The 16368-nt window shown below is 67.5% G+C and overlaps 1 protein-coding gene across 2 annotated transcripts; it reads right to left on the bottom strand.

Moving 5' to 3' along the window:
* Nucleotides 1-2708: 2708 nt before the first annotated feature.
* Nucleotides 2709-16136, bottom strand: SLC17A9 (solute carrier family 17 member 9). 2 transcript variants are annotated; one of them, XM_077873874.1, is made up of 13 exons: nt 15935-16136; nt 10991-11188; nt 10476-10615; nt 8959-9058; nt 7682-7812; nt 7184-7280; nt 6939-7035; nt 6286-6373; nt 5541-5575; nt 5092-5207; nt 4373-4428; nt 4200-4229; nt 2709-3775 (listed from the first exon to the last, which is right to left on the bottom strand). In XM_077873874.1, exons 1-13 carry the CDS (start codon nt 15994-15996, stop codon nt 3612-3614), a joined length of 1314 nt encoding a protein of 437 aa, XP_077730000.1. In that variant the 5' UTR covers nt 15997-16136; the 3' UTR covers nt 2709-3611. The 2 variants fall into 2 exon arrangements, with proteins under 2 accessions (XP_077730000.1, XP_077730001.1); XM_077873875.1 differs by lacking the exon at nt 6939-7035 and having other exon boundaries at nt 7702-7812.
* Nucleotides 16137-16368: the final 232 nt, after the last annotated feature.

The following is a 16368-nucleotide window of genomic DNA, read 5'->3' as shown; positions in this document are numbered from 1 at the left end:
CAGAGGTGGGGGGCTGTTAACATGTTAGGCACGAATCTTAAGTGGCCTTTAAAGATCCTGTTTAAAAAAAAAATAATAAAAAAAATAAAGATCCTGTTTTATGGGGATCCCTGGGGAGAGGGGGCTCAGCGGTTTAGCACCTGCTTTCAGCCCAGGCCGTGACCCCGGGGTCCTGGGATCGAGTCCCGCGTCGGGGTCCCGCAGGGGGCCTGCTTCTCCCTCTCCCTGTGTCTCTGCCTCGCTCTCTGTGTTTCTCATGAATAAATTAATAAATAAAATCTTTAAAAATAATAAATTAAAAAAACTAAAGGAGAAAGAAGAGGAAGAGACAGAAAGAAATGAGGGGGAAGTGTCACGGGGACCAGAAAGGGACGGTCCTGCGCGTGCTCGGGGGATGGCGGGGCGGGGAGACCTGCGTGGGCAGCGGGGTCGAGCACAGGCCCTCAGGGAAGCCTGGGCCAGCACGGGGGGACCGGGTGGAGGCCACTAGTCCCCGAGTCTAAACTCCCCCAGGCTGCCCACCTGCTCAGGTGGGAGGGCAGCCCCGCGCCCACGCCAAGCGGCCCCTGAGGGTGCCGCCCCCAGCCCCGCCCCGGCCCCGCCCCTGATGCAGGCCCCGCCCCCTGCCCCGCCCCCTGCTGCCGCGGCCCCGCCCATCCGCCAACCCGCCCCGCCCCTGAGGACGCCCGCCTGCAGCCCCGCCCCTGCTGCCGGCCCCGCCCCCGCCCCGCCCCTGCTGCCCCGGCCCCGCCCCCTGCTGCCGGCCCCGCCCCCGCCCCACCCCTGCTGCCCCGACCCCGCCCACCCGCCCGCCCGCGCCCCTGAGGATGCGCCCTCCAGCCCCGCCCCGGCCCCGCCCCCTGATCCCGGCCCCGCCCCGGCCCCGCCCCTGCTGCCGCGGCCCCGCCCACGCGCCCACGCCGCCCGCGCCCCTGCCCCGGGACATCCGTCTACAGTCCCTCCAGCGGAGCCGAGCGGAGGGGACCGCGCGGCCAGAGCCGGGGCGCCTCCCGCGGGGCGGCAGAGGCGGCGGGGGCCGCGGCTCCGGGCCGGTCAGACGGCGCCCTCTGTCGGCCAGCGGCGGGCGGCGGGGCCTGGGCCTGCAGAGGCGCCCAGGTGCGGGGAGGGGGCACGGGTGCGCAGGTGGGCCCTGCCAGAGCTGCTGACCGGGTCGGGACTGTCGGAGCCTGCGTGCAGCAGCCAACCCGGCGCCCGGGGCGGCCCCCACCCTGCCTGAGCACCCTCCTCGCCACCCTCCAGCGCCTCCCCGCCAGCAACCATCGCCCCCAGACTCGGGGAGCCCCGGCCAGGATCCAACAGCGGCCTTGGGAAGGGTTAGGGAGCCCGCACCCAACTCCAGGGTGGCAGTCCCCACCAGGACGGCAGCTGGGACCCCTGCTGCGCACCACTGTGCCCCCGAATCCCGCAGGCCGGCCTCCCTCCTCTGACGTCGAGGAAGTGACCCAAGGGGACCCGACGTGGCCTCGGTTTAGCACGTGTGTCCTAGCTCCCCCCGCCCCTCCTGGGTCCCACGTTCCTTCAGGGGCTCCGGGTGCGACAGGGCCAGCTCCTCGCTTGTCTCTCGGCTCTCGGCTTGCTGTGGGTTAGAGACACCCCCATGTTCACAGCTGCATCGTTCCCAACCGCCAAGAGGTGGAAACAACCCCAGGGTCCGTCCACAGGCGAAAGGATGAACAGGACGGGGCCGTGCACACAGTGGGGTATCCCTGAGCCTGAAAGGGAGGGCAATCCTGACACCTGCTAGCACGTCAGGACAGGCCAGTCCCTGGAGGACAAATCCTGCCCGAGTCCGCTCACGGGAGGGCCCTAGAGCCATCACATTCAGGGGGCCGGAGAGGATGGCGGGCACCCGCAGCCATGGGCAGGGAATATGTCTCACAGGGACAGTTTCAGTTTGGGAAGGAGAAAGATTGTGGGAACGGTTGGTGGGGACGGCTGCGCGGCACGCCTGCCGGGTCACGGCTGCGAGGGCAGAGCTCAGCGCGGGTCCAAGGACTTGCCGGTGTTTGGTGCCCCCGCCGCCTGCCGTGGGGAGTCTCCGGGGCTGGGCTCCTTCGCATCCAGGGTTGCTCAGGAAAACCTCCCGCAGCACACACGCCTGGGCCTTGGTGGTAAATTCCTCGCGCCCCGTGGGAACAGTCAGGCCAAATCCACGCAGGCCAGACTCCCAGTCGGTAACCAAGAGTCTTTCTTTCCAGTTCTTTCTGACCCAAAGTGGGGACCCCGTGGGGAGGAACACATGCTCCCCCAGAAGCTGCCCTGCGTGCTGCGGCGTGCACCTGCGCCCTGAGGCCCGATCCCGCGGTGCCAGTGGCGGGCAGCCCACCGCAAGGCCAGTGGCTGGGTCCGGGCGGCAGGGCCACCGCCTGCCCCGCACCTGCCTGCTGGCCTCCACCTGCCTGCAATCTCGGCTGCCTCCTCGGCAGTGAGTTCGACAAATCTTTCATACCTGTTTATTCTTTTTTTAAAAAAAGGTTACGGGCACCTGGGGGGCTCCCTCTGTGAAGCATCTGCCTTCAGCTCAGGTCAGGATCCCGGGGTCCTGGGATCAAATCCCTGCGTCGGGCCTGCTTCTCCCTCCCCCTCTGCCCCTCCCCATGCACGCACACGTTCTCTCACTCTCTCTCTCTCTGTGTCACTGTCTCAAATAAATAAAATCTTTTTAAAAATAAGAAAGATTAATAAAGTAACAGTCTCCCTTTTCCAGTTTAATAGCCATCCTTTTTAAATAAGTCTGGGGTGATTTTTTCACATTCTTAGTTTCTTTTTTCTACATATACATCTTGCAAGATCTATTATTAATTCCCAAGATGACCAGCGCCTCTGCTACAAGAGGACGATGTGGGAGGGCTCCCTGGTCCCTGGAGCACCCCGGGCAGGAGAGGGACCCACAGTCCCCTCACCGCTGGCACCCGCAGGCTCATCACTAGTGCCAAGGGACTCACGGGGGATGCGGGGGGAGGGAGTCCCCAAAGACAGGCGAGGGCATCTAGCCCACAGCCCACCCACTGACGTAGGGGTCTCCGCCTGGCTGCTTGGAGAAGCAGAAATGCCACGGTGGGGGCAGTCCTCTTGGGAACACGTGGTGGTGGCCAGGAGCCAATGTTGGTGATCATGACCACCCACTGGGGTGGTCACCTAGCAGGTGGGTGCCAGGGATACGGCCGCAGTACACAGGACAGCCCCCCTCGTGTGCCAGGAAGCCAAGCAGGGCAGGTCTGCTCACGGGAGGGCCCTAGAGCCGTCCAGTCTGGCAGCGCCCCACCCCTGCGAGGAAGGGCGATGCTCCCACAGGGGTGACTGCACGGGCGCGTGGATCTACATGGAACGGACTGGGTCTGTAATGACGCCGCTGCTACTGAAAACACTCACTCCATCGCCCCCGACAGTCCATGAACCCTGAAAGGAGGGCACGATCACCTCACTGGCAGGTGGAGAAACTGAGGCCCACCCAGGGCTGCCTGGCTCAGCCAGGGCTAGTCCTCTTTCTGCTCACACATCTGGGGTCACGAGTGGGAGGCCCTGAAAGTGAGCCCGTCACCCGCAGGCAGACGGCACTGGGTCCTCGGGCAGCGGTCAGGCTGGGGCGGCTAGAGGTCCTCGTGGGTGGGGCTCAGGTCCACCCGCTGGGCCTCTCCGAACAGCAGGAAGGTGCACAGCCCCAGGCCGCTGATGGCAGCCACCAGGTTGAACATGGAAGTCCAGGAGCCCGTGGTCTCGATGAGGTAGCCGCCCAGGCACACGCCCACGACACCTGCACAGACAGGGGCGGGCAGGCCGAGCGCTCCCGGGCAGTCCTGAGGGCAGTGCCCAGGGGGTCTGGGGGTGGGGCTCCGGGAGGGGAGGCCGGGGGGCCGGGGGCCGGAAGCCCAACTCAGGGGTCCAGGCTGCCAGGGCAAGGGAGGGCCGGGACCTCTTGGGGTGTCCAGGGAACTGCCCGGGATAGGTCTGCACCCCCGTGGGAATGAGCCCCACGTCTACCCCCGGAACCCGCACACCTTCAGGCCAGGGGACCGGGGCATGCGCTGTGGCACGTGGCTGCTCCGCCAGGCACCCTCCCCGCCCCACAGGTCTGACCCTGGGGCACCTTCAGGGCCCCCCCAAAGGGCTGGAGTGCGGGAGGGGGTGGGGGGACTCAGGGGCGGGGCGGCTGGGAGGCACCCCAGCCCGTCTCTCACCTGCCAAGGCCCCGGCGGTATTGGCCACACCTGTGAACAGGACGGAGGAATGGTCACAGGAGGCCCACCCGCTGGGGGCAGCCCCTGGGGGCCCAGGCGAGGGGCAAGGCTGGGGTGACCAATGCCTGGGCGGGGAACAGCCACGTGTCGTTCAAGCGGGGCGCGGCTCTCACCGAACAGGAAGCCGGCACAGGATGGAGCCAGGTCCTGAATGTTGACCGAAATGCCACTGTGGGAAAGAGAGAGGGGTGACCCCGGGGCGGCTGCCACCCCACCAGGCCCGGGGCGGGTCCTCTGAGCGCCTGCATCCTGGGAACTACCCGGGGCACACTCAGAAGCCAGCCCAGCCAGGGCACGAGGGTGCCCATCAGTCCAGGGCCCGAGGCCTTGCCGGGGCGCTCGCTGCACCAGCTCGAGGCCAGAGATTCTCTCTCCCTCTCCCTCTGTCCCCCCGACTTGCACACACGCACTCTCTCTCTCAAATAAATAAATAAATCCCTAAAAAACAAAACAAATGCACACTCGTTTGCTGCTTACTAATTTGAAAAGCGACATTAAGTGGCCGATCCCTAAAACAACTTCCAGTACAGTTTTCATCGTCAAACGCTGGTGCTGCCGAGCAGCTGAGGCCGGAGCACCCTCCTCATGGGACCCAGCACCCCGTCCCCAGCCCCTCCCAGGCTCAAAGTTTGTTTTTCCTAAGGTCCCAGGTCCACGCCTGCTTGGGACCCAGAGAACCTTTAGTCCTGGTGGCTCGTCTGGGGCTCTGACACATGCCACCTGCACACGCCCCGAGCCCGGTGGCCTCTCCCATGCATCCAGGGTGCAGGGCGGTGGGGACGCCCGCGGGCAGCAGGGGGCAGCTGCGGTGGGTGGGGTGCCCGGCCCTTACCTGTGGTTGAAGGTCTGCAGGCCAATGGACGCCGACGCGAAGACCACGGACTTACAGAAGCTCGAGGTGTGGCCCAAGCACAGGGCAAAAACGCTGGACAGCCCGAGGCCCATCACCTGCAGGAGGGGGGTGGTGGCAGGCCAGGGGCTGTGGTGGCCAACGGGGCCTTCCCTGGGGCCACCTGGGGTGCACTGAACACGGTCGGGGGGAGCCCCACGATGAGCCCGTCCCACCTGTTGGACCGAGAGGGGAAGGGGAGCAACCGAGGCCGGGAATGTGTGCCAGGGCCCAGGGGCAGGGAGCCCACAGCACAGCTGGGAGAAGCGGCCCCGGCACTGACCCAGGGCACCCTCCAAATGCTTTCTGGGTCCGGTGACTGGACGTCACGACCCTCGGTCCCAGGAACAAAACAGGGACGTCAAGAGAAAGCCATTCGGCCCCCTCCCTACCTGCATGAACTTCCGCACGGCAATGGTCCTGTAACCTGGGCAGAGGGGAGACGGGGACGTGTTCTCATCGGCCGTTAGTGCTGAGCCCCTGCGGGTACCTGGCACCTGCGTGGGGCCCCAGCCGGCACGGCTACAGTGAGGGAGCAGGTTGGGGAGGGACGGGCCCCGGGCTCAGGGTGGGGAGTCCCGTGTCGTGCGGGAGGCGTGCGCACGTGTGTGTGCGCATGTACCCTGTGCTGCGTGTGTCCAAAGGGTTCTGCAGGCCACGGTCCAGCGCGTGCCCAGAGGAAGCGGCTGGAGGGTTACCAGTGCGCTTTCCTCGAGTTCCTACAAGTCCTCTCCTTTTTCCACAATGAGTGTGAAGCACTTCTGTAACTAGGAAGGACTCACATCTAGGAGTGAGCGCACGCGTGCAGAGCAGCGGAGTGTGTGTCTGTCCTGGGCTCACACACACGCCCGGACCTATGACCTCTGACCTCACCAAGGGGCCTTTCCTCCTCTGAATGGGGTCGGGGCCGCACCCAGCCTCCCGGGGAGGGGGGACGCCACCGTCACAGCATCCTCTCCTGCACCCCAAGGCCCTCGGAGAAACTGAGGCTGGGGGAGGCCACCCGGAGTCCCACGTGGCCTGCGAGGTCCTGGGGGGCCCCTTCCCATCACTGTAGACCCCCCAGGAGGGGCGCCTCCTTACCCCCACAGTGTGGCAAAGCTAGTGGGTTCCCCGTGGCCCCTGACCCAGGCTCACCCTGATTGATTAGATGGTCAGAGAGGAACCCGCTGAACAGACTGGCGGGGATGGCCACCAGCCAGGGCACCACGTTGAAGACCCAGCCCTGCAGGGAGGAGGGGGCGTCAGAGGGGACAGCTTGCAGGGGCCAGCTGGCTGCACACGCCCAGCGACGCCCACAGTGACCCTGACTGTCCCCACCAGGCCGAGGTCCACGAGCACTGTCTCCTGCAGGCCGAGTCCCTCATGGCTCCCTGCACCGAGACAGGGCTGAGCTGGGGGTGCAGGCCCACCCTGGGTCCTGGTCACCAGACGGGGGGGCGGCCGGATGGCCTGGGTGGCGTGGGCCAAGCTGCCCCAGCAGGTGACGCCCCTGCCCGGGTCAGGACCCCCGCCTGCCCCATCCTCAGAAGTGACCATCCACAGATAGCACCAGGGCGGCCACACGCGGTCCCTCGGGGGGGAGGGGGATGCCGCGGCGGGGGGGTGCTGCCCTGTCCTTCCCAGCGTGCACCAGGCCAGAGGCGCCAACCTTGAGGGTCGTCTCGGGGCCGTGAGCCCCCGCGGTGCCAGAGCCCACAGAGTCCAGGCGGAACCAAGGGCCCACGTGCGTGCCGGGCACTGGCTGCGGGGTCCTCCCTCGGCCCGCGAGCGCCAGGCGGCCCACCCACCTTGGAGCTGGGGAATGTCTCCTGAAAGAAGGTGGGCAGCCAGGAGAGGAGGATGAAGAAGGAGCACGCGGACGACAGCTGGGAGGAGATGGCTGCCCTGGGGAGAAGGTGCCCAGCTCAGTGCCCCGGCCCGCACACGGGGCCCCGGGGCACCGCCCCCCGCCAGGGTGGACCACGCCCGCGTGGGCTCTGGGGGCGACCCAAGGCCTGCCGGGCTCAGCGCGTGGTCCCGAGGCGCCGCTCACCAGACGGAAGGCTTCCGGAAGAGCTGTCTCCAGGGAACCTTGGTGTGCCTGGACACCGGCAGGCCTTGCGCCAGAACGCCCAAGGCCAGGATGAGCTCTGAGGGGAGCAAGGGGTTTCCGCGTGAAGGCCACTCAGAGTCGGGGCACAGCGTCGCCCGCAGCCGACCGGCCACGCGCCCCCAGCCCCGCGGCCCCCTGGCCGTGCGCGCCCCCCCATCCTCCCGGCTGGCGCCTGGGCTCTCAGCATGTTCCTTTGAGGGTCAACGCTTGTGCTGAGTCTGAAGAAGCTTTCTCGACCCTTCCCCTGCCCTGGGACCCCCAAGCCCCCTTCCTACCATCCCTGCACCAGCCGCCCCGCAAGCGGCCTGTGCCTGCCTCTGCCCGGAGCCGGCCCGAGAGCTGGCACGGCCCTCAGCCTCTAGTCCGGGGCCCCGCCGGCAGGCGCTCGCTCCGGTGCCCGGGCTGGGTGGCACCTCGCACCTCCCCGGCCACGGTTACCTTTTCCAGTGAGCAGGTACCTGTACACGTAACACACCCACAGCAGGGTGAGCCCGCCGGAGAAGTAGAAGACGCTCGGCCAGCCGTACCAGTCCAGGAGCAGGGAGCCCACGGCCCCCGTCACCAGCGTCCTGGACGACAGAGGCACCCCGTGACCCCGTGACCCCGGAGACGCCTCCGAGAATCCCCACCCCCCGGGAGCTCGTCACCAGGGAAGCAGCTGCTCGGAGGCCCCGGTCTGAGCGTGCTTCACGGCGCATTTCCAGCACCCGGGAGCCTTCCGGATGCCTTGGGACCCGGGGGACGTGGGCACGGCCACGCGGCTACGACACGGCCCCGGGGCCCTGCACTGCCCTGGTTTCTTGCCTCCAGGCCCTCAGGCCGGCTTCCCGTTGAGCTGCGGCTCCTTCTACACTACACAAGGCGGCGAAGAAGAGGGGGTGGCGTTGGGACCTCAAGTTAGCCCTCCGGCCTGTGCGTCTTCACGACGACTCAGGGAGGCTGAAATGCTAAGATTTCTAAATGCAGAAGCAACAGAACTGAGCACGACGCCCGGCTGTCTGCCGAGCTCCGGCCAGGAAGGTTAGAGGGGAGTGGGGCCAGCAGCCTGGGGGCCTCCGGGGCCAGCGCCTCTCCCTGCACCTCATAGCCCAAGACACAGGCCCAGGACTTGCACGTGAGGCAGGATTTCAGAAATATGGCCCATCCTTCTCGTGCAAGCATGCCCACGCAGCTTCTCCGGAAATCTCCCTGGCACCCTGGGTTTTTATCTGGGCTGCCCCTGGTGCACCCACAGGCACCCCGACCCGCCGATTTCTTGCCTACATCGTGGCAGTGGGGACTTCAGGGGCCTGAGCCCAGCGGAGCGAAGCCCCATCAGCACAGCAACGTGGCTCTTCTCCCCAAGCAAGGTGTTGTGCGGGAGTACGGGGACAGGGTTCTCATGTCCAGACTGGGCCGGGTGCCCTCCAGGGAGCATGGATCACCTCCCCCAGCGGGGCGGCGTCCCATCTGGCTCCCCTGGCACAGGTGGAAGGGGCCTCGATGGCTCGGCTGCTGCCCCAGCCCACCTGCCGAGACTCACAGCCAGGTCACCTGCCCTGGCACCAGGTACAGAAGATGTGTGAGAGAAGCACTTTGCACGGGGACGAGGTCTCCTGTGGCACAGGACCAGCCCACCCACGTCACCCTGAGCCACAACATGCCCACGTGGCCTGTCTCCGCCCGGACCCACCGGGCACCCTCTGTCCCCCTGGGCTCGCTGGGCCGGGACCTACCCGCACTGGGAGCCAGCCCCCACGGCGCTGTAGGTGAAGGCGCGCTCGCTCTCTCGCACCTTCTGGGACAGGAGGCTGGTCAGCGCCGGGAAGTACACCCCTGAAACGAGCAGAAAGCTGTGTCCCCAGGCAGTCACCTGGGTCCAGCGGGCGGGTCCGGCCAGGGCTACGAGCCAGGCTGGGAGGCTGCCGCTGGGGCCCATTGAGGGTCACTCAAGCTTGGGGTGTCCTTGCTCACCTCACGCCCAGGGGACCAGCCAGACTAGGTTTCAGCCCCTCTCTGCTGAGACTCTCAGCGTGGGGCTGCTGGTGGCTGCCCGCGGTCACGCGGCCAACGAGGCTGTGGGGAAGGGGGACTCCAAGCTGGCACTCCTCCCACCCGCCCCTGGCCCCGGGGCCGCACCAGCTCCAGGGACCTGGCACCGACACACACACGGGCACCCACGGCACGGGTGAAGCCAGTGAGGCCCGAGCCGCCCTGGGAGCACGAGGGCCCTGCTGCTGTGGATGTCACATGGGAAGGGGGGAGGGAGCTTGGACCTCCCTGTATGTTTCCTTACAACCTCCTGTGAATCTACAATGATTTCAAAATCTGATGTTTTCTGTGCTTTTCTCTAAAGCACGAGGAAAAGCTAAGAGGCCAGGGGGGAAGACAGGGCTTGGGCCTCCCATCGGGGCCCTGTGCCTAGGCCCACGCCGAGCGCCAGTCACCCAGAGTGACAGCTGCTCCTCGAGACCCCATAATGGGCCACAGACGGGCCTCCTGGGAAGATGGGGACATGGCCAGGGCTGAGGGCCATTTGGCCGGCTGCTCCGAGAGCCAGCTCCAGCCTAGAAACCCCAGTCGGTGTCCTATAGCCCAGACGCGGCACCAGCCACCGGCCACTGGCCACCGGAGAGCACGTGGGGTGGACAGGAGCCGACGGCCCGTGAGCCAGACCAGTGGGGCTGGTCAGGAAATAGGGGCCCATGCGGTCCTGGGGGGCTTGGGCCAGGGGCAGCCTCTGCCCAGCAGCATGTGGAAACTCTGCAAGTCCCCGCTGCGCCAGGGCCAGTGGCGCTGACAGTGACCGCGTGCCCACCGGGCTGCCACCCGTGTCTGCGCAGTAGGCCGTTTGGCAGAGGAGGGCATCTGACATGAGAACGTGCCAGACTTTGAGGTGTTTCTAGAGAACGCACAGCGCTTCCCCACCTGGACGTCGTGGTACCAAGCAGCCTGCCGGGGGCAGCGGGGTCTGTCCACCCCTGCCCGGGGCCGGACTGCCCACGAGGACAGCTGCTGCCCGGCAGGCTGGAGGCTCCCAGGACCGGGATCAGGGGCCACCCGGATCCCCCGCCGCTGACCTGAGGCACGCCACGCGCGGGAGCACACGGGAGTGCAGGGATGTGCACACACATGCACCCACCTGCATGAGCACGTCCACGCGCGCACACACATGTGGACGACACGCGCACACCCGCCTTGCTCTACCGCGGCTGAGACCGCGGGTGGAGGCTCCCGAGCGAGGCAGCCCTACCTTGGAGCAAGCCTGTGAGGATGCGAGAGAAGGTCATGAAGACCAGGTGGGCGCTGCTGAGGTGGGCGAGCAGCGGGGTGGCGGCAGTGATGAAGCCCCAGGCGGAGGCGGACAGCAGGATGACCTTCTCTCCCCCGATCCTGGAGGAGGACAGGAGGACAGGAGGACGGTGACGCGAGCTGCGCGGCGCAGGGCTCAGAGGCCCGGTGTGCTGCACGCCTCGCTCAGCGCAGCCCCGGCCGGGCCGCTGGGCCTTATCCTCCTCTGCAGGAGAGGCGGGCGCTGGGGGCCGGGTCCCGCTGTCGGTCGGTGTCAACGAGCACCCCGCCGGGCAGCTGGTGCTCTGGCCACGTAGCCCAAGGGGAGCCGTGCACCGGCCCCGACCACCTCCCCTGAGGACCCCGGCGCCCCCCGCCATGGTCTTGTCCTGGCCGGGGCCTCTCCCCTCATCTGTTCCGTGGGAGCCGCCCCCCCAGGAGCAGCCCCAGCCCTGCGTGGGGAGCGGCGGCCGTTACCGGTCCCCCAGGTGGCCGCCCACCACCTGGGTCAGGCAGTAGCCCCAGAAGAAGCTGCTGAGCACGATGCCGGCCTCCTTCTTGTTCCAGCCGAAGTCCTGGCTCATGGACACAGTGCACACGGGCATGCTGACGCGGGCACAGTACAGGAGGCATGTGCCCAGCAGCAGCGTCCCTGTCCACACCTGGCACTCGGGCCTGCAGGAGAGAAGGCGCCGCGTCAGGCTGAGGAGGGGCAGCGTGGCCACCTTCCAACACCTAGGTCCCCCTGCGCGTGGGGCCCCCTCCGACCGCAGGGCAGGTACTAGGCGTGAGCCGCCCACAGCAGCAGAGCCTGGGGACAGCCGGGCAGCCAGAAGGCAGGTGAACAAACCGCGGCAGGAGGGACGTGCTCCCTGGACTGGCGGCCAGGATCCAAGCACCCACCTCCCACCGACCGGGGGGCCCAGGAGGGCGCCGGGCAGCAGCTGACAGCTCAGTAACCGGGGGCCCTGCTGAGGGAGGGCCACCCATGGGGAGGGAGCAGGACAGTGGGTCCCCAAAGGGTCCCCGGGAAAACGGTGCCTCCCCACAGAGGACCAAGGGGCAGGACCAAGGGCTGGATGGCCAGCAAGGGGACACGGTGCCGCCGGGGCAGTCGGCCCTTGGAGAACCTGGGCGAGGTGAAGCAGCTCTGGATGCCCGGGGAGGTCACTAGTCAGGTGTCCCTAGGGGGATGATGGTCCTTGAAACTCCTGGTCACTGCTCTGTGACTGTCGCTGAGACCCGGGGACGTCAGAAACTGTCCCAGCCGCAACCCCATGTGCCCTGGGCAGCAGAATAAGTGGCAGAAATCTGAACAAACTGTGAGCTTGGCTGCCCCTGCTGTGCGGATGTTCGCTGACGGAAGATGTGGCAGGAGGTGACCCTTCGGAGGGACTCCAGAAACCAAGAACTGTCCCCAGAGACAAAGTTTACTTTGCAGCCACGGGAGAGGGAGGGAGCTGTGGGCAGCGTTCGTGCGGGTGGGGGTGGGCGGCTGGCCATCTCTTGCGGTGGCACCATGGGGGGTGGTCAGGACCGTGGGGGGGCCTGAAGCAGACTGGCGGGGAGCTCAGGGTTCCCACCCGCACCTGACGGCCCCCGTGGGACACAGGTGCGGGCGCGGTTCTCCCCAGGGAGGAACGGCCTCCCAGGCCTGAGGACCCCCACGTGGCTGCGGGCGGTGCCCACGCCAGGAACCTGATGGGCGGGCGGGTCAGCTGTGCCTGGGACCCCACAGGCGGGCCTGGCTCTGGGCGGGGCCGTGGACATGGAACAAGTTTCCCCCATGAAGAAGGGCTCCTGCCCCTGACCTCTGCCCCCTGCACGGGTCGGTAAACAGCAGAGCGACCAGCAAGTTCCCGATGTCCACCAAGGGGCCGTCGTGACCCGGGAGGGAGGCGCGGCAGCCGAGTCCATGACCTCAGGCCGGCATGTCCCTGTGGGGTCCATCCCCCTGGAGAGCCACAGTTGCAGAGAAGGAGGTACTCCCTGGGCGTCAGGTGTGCGGAGGGGCCGACCGCGGGCGCCCTGGGGCCGTCCCTCCCTCTCTGCCACCCCCACAGCCAGGGAGCCATGTCCTCAGAGGCTGCAGACACCCCCATCTGTGGGGCACTGTCACTCGGGGCTTTTGGGGCGAACGAGTCCAAGTTCCAACAGCCTGGCTTTCTGTCCGCAAGCCGCCCCGCATCTGAGGCCTGCTTGGGGCTGGGGGTGTGGTGTGGCCCCTTAGAGAACTCTCCAGGGGGAGAGGCGTGGGTGCCGCCGCCTTGCAGGGCTGGCGCTCCTCCGCGCACCGTGAAGCGGTGGGAGCGTGGACCTCAAGCTGGGTCTCTGGGTGTCAGAGGGGTGCGGGGTGCAGGGCTCCGGGTCCCCCCCTGCTGCTCCCTGCTCCTACACGATGGAACGTCATGAGGCCAGCGGGAAATAGGGTCCTGAGCTAAAAACATCCCCAGTTCTGTAATCCCGGGAGCCGGACACCAGACCCTGCTTCGCCGAGGCTGGGAGGTGCTCCACCCAGACTCCCCGTGCTCCTCGTCATCATGCCCCCACCACACGTCCTGGTTCTTAAAATGTTACTGGAATGATTGAGAAGCCAAGACAATGGGAACTGCAGCGCAGGGGCAGACCCGACCCGTCCCCACGGCCTCCCCTGCTTGACACGCCAACGTGGACGGGTGGACCCGCAGGGCAGCTCGCCGACTCTCCCTCTGGGCTTCAGGGCCCAGACGCTAGTTTTCTTTCTGGAACCAAAGTCTACGCGGCGGTGGGGGCAGGGGACGGGCACCTGCCAGGTGGCATTCAGGGCCCACCAGGTGGCATTCAGGGCCCACCTGACATGGACCTGGGACCCCTCGTGGGCTCAGGCCTGCATCTCCTCCTGGACACGACACTCCCAACGTCTCCCGGGTGCTCATCCCTGGGACTTGACTAAACCCGCCCCGGGAGCGCCTCACCCGGGCGTCCATCCCGGGGCAGCAGGCCTGTCGGGGTCGCTGCTCCTGAGCAAACGTGCCCGCTGGCCTCACTAGGGAGGCACAGAGCTACACAGTCCAAACTGCCCAGCTGGCTGCAGCCCGAGGAGGAGCGCCGGGGGCACGCCTGCCCTGCCGTGGCCCCACGCCCCGCATCCTGGGGGGCCCACGCTGCGCCCGGTGCTGGAGCTCTCTGAGCGTGTGTGGTCCTGCCCGAGTGCCCTGGGACAATGGCAGGGCGTGGGAGCGACACTTTCAACATCCCACGGACAGCCGCGGTCCAGAGGTGCCTCCGAAAAGGAGCTTCATTCCTTTCTGTGGTCAAAGCAGTGGACGGTCACCTGCACCCAGACTGGCCCGTGCCCCTGCTTGCCCACCTGCCCTCAGGCGCGTGTCACTGGTGACCCCGAGAGCCTGGCTGTATTTGCTCTCTGGGTGGGAGGTCCAGCTAGAAACCCCGGAGGGGCCGGCTGGGGGGCCTAGGACATGGTGCTGCCCCTTGGCCCCCTCATGACCCGGGGAAGCCAGGAAAAGCCCATTGGCGTGCGGGCAACCGACGCTCGGAGTGCGCGTGGGGCACGGTCCCAGAGGCCCCCCGGGCAGAGCCGCTAGGCAGGCAGCGGGACTTCCTCTCTGTAGCTGCTGGGGACACAGAACAAGGAAGTCTGGCTGGAGGCGGCAACCCAGACCCGACAGCTGCCCAAGGGCGGGTTAGGACGCCGCACCCAGACACCTCGACCCTGCGGATGACCGTTGGGGAACCGTCGACGGCACCACTGGCCAGCGGGGCTTCATCCTGCTTTGACCGGTCCTGAGCCTCAGGTCCGTGTCCCCAGCTCATCAGAACGCTTCCTGTGAACCTTCTAGAACCTTCTGCATCCTCCCAACGCCCCCATGGGCATAAGAAGCATCCATGGCTGAGTAAACGCATGGTCACGTGGCCCCTCGACTCGGAAAAGGGAAATGTGCCGCCGCTGCAGGCCAGGAGGGCAGCAAGCCGGAGAGAACACACAGGCCCGAGGCCACTGGCCGCCGCCCCCAGGGATGCTGCTGGAGAGTGGCGGCCCTGCCCCCGGGGCTCAGGAGAGAGTCGCGTGGCGGTCGGCGCAGAGGGCACGCCGCGTTGGCAGCAGTGAGCAGCTGCACTCGCTGCGGCTGAGTACGACTGTCCACTCGGGTGGGACTGGCCCGTCCCAGCTGAGCCCAGCTGCACCCAGGACCCCACAGACCCCTCCGGAACTTCTGGCTGTCTTCCCTGCCAGGGTCCCGGGGAGCTGCAGGTGCTCCTTCCTGAGCCAAGTGCAGAGGGAAGTCCTTAAGGCAGGGCCTGCCGGAGCCACTGAAACAGAACATTCTACAGCCCTGGGCCACAACCCTCTGCCCAGGTGGCCGAGGAGCCGGCCCGCCCCCTGGGTCGGCCCCTCCTTAACCAGGGCGAGATGACAGCGAGGCAGGGAAGGGAAGGCGGGGAGGGAGGACGAGAGCCGGGCAGGCGGCGGAGCGCTCCTGGACCCGCTGAGTCGGCTGCAGTGCCCTGCTCCGGTGGGGCCCGGCCTGGGGACGGGGCCTGCACCCCACTCTCCACACCCCGTCCCACGGGAGGCTCCCAGCTTGGAGCGCTACCTCTGAACGTCAGCCTGTCTCCATCGTGCCCCGTCTCAGGGGTTCTGCCCCAGGGGCCTCCTGCAACCCTGTGCCGTCAGGAAGGAGCCGTCACCCTGCGGGAGCAGTGGCCGAGCCCCCGACACCAGCTCCTGGGCCCTGAGCTGCGGGTGGACTGGCCTTGCCATCCCAGGGCCCGACTTTGGGCCTGGGGTCCAGCGGCTGGCCTGCGTGGCTTGGTCCACAGAACAGAGCAAGGGCCGAGGCAGGTGGTCTGGGGACTCCCCACGGTCCCCCCTGGGTGTTGGTTGCCGCGTGTGTCACGAGTGTGAGCAGAGCTCCTGCCCTGGGAACTTGGGCATGTTGGCAGTGGACGTGGACACGGAATATAAGGATCTGCCTGGGCCCCCACGGTCCCCCCATGGAGCGCGGTCCGCAGCACACAGCTGGCAGGCGGGCCCAGGCCTCAGCCACGGGGCTGCAGACTCCAGCACCGGAGCCCGCCTGCCCTGTCGCCTGCCCTGTCGGGTGACCGCGCTGCTCCTGGCTCTCAGGCCTGGACACGCGTGCCGTCCTGCCTGGCAGGGTCAGTTCTAGGACTCGAAGCTGCGCCTGGGGGCTCCCTCTACACCGTTCAGGATGACGGCCGCTGCCCCCGGGAAGGCCTCCCGGGATACTCCTGCCTGGAGGCGGCTCAGGGGGCACTCCCGGCCCTGGGACTGGATGGAAGGTCCCGGGCTGGGGCTGGGTACGGTGTGGGGACCGCCAGGGAAGTGCGCGACCCCTGGTGGAGGAACGGTGGCCTCGCCCCCTCCCCAAGCCACCGCCCCCAGCACCGCGGCCCCACCTGGACCACTGGGCGTCCTCGGCCCCGTCCCGGCGGGCCTCCTCCGGTGGCAACGGCTGCATCGGGGACGGCTGCCCACGGGCACAGCGCGTCCAGGTCGCGCTCCTGCCCGGCCGACCCACAAGGGCAGCGCCGCCCAAGGCCACGTGTCAGTCCCAGCGGCGCTTCCGTCTGGCGCTCCTAGGACGTGTCGCCCCCGGACGGCCACCGCAGAGGGCGGGCTGGCGGGCGGGGCACACCACTGGTCCCCGCCCCGTGCCCGGCAGGCGGCAGTCAGGGCCCACCCCCCCGGCTCCCCGATGGGAGGGGGCAGGCGGGGAGGGTGCGGGGTCACCCTCCGCAGGCTGGATGGACCGGGCTGTTGGAGGGGTCGCATCCGGTGGTCCCAGCCCGGGGTGTCTGGGCTTTGGCCTCGTGTATCGGGGATGGTGGTG

This window comes from Canis aureus, chromosome 26 (genome assembly GCF_053574225.1).
Source record: "Canis aureus isolate CA01 chromosome 26, VMU_Caureus_v.1.0, whole genome shotgun sequence".
Classification (NCBI taxonomy): Eukaryota; Metazoa; Chordata; class Mammalia; order Carnivora; family Canidae; genus Canis; species Canis aureus.
The sequence above is the reverse complement of the archived record's forward strand: the minus strand, read 5'-3'. Positions and strand labels throughout refer to the sequence as shown.

Bases quoted from the DNA above. Each gene is read 5' to 3' on its own strand.
- SLC17A9 (XM_077873874.1), bottom strand. From the start codon at position 15,996: ATGCAGCCGTTGCCACCGGAGGAGGCCCGCCGGGACGGGGCCGAGGAC. The intron at 9,059-10,475 runs GTAGGGCTGCCT...TGCTCGTTTCAG, and splicing joins CCTCACAGGCTTGCTCCAAG to GGGTGTACTTCCCGGCGCTG. The intron at 4,429-5,091 runs GTAAGGGCCGGG...TCTTTCCCACAG, and splicing joins CTGCAGACCTTCAACCACAG to TGGCATTTCGGTCAACATTC.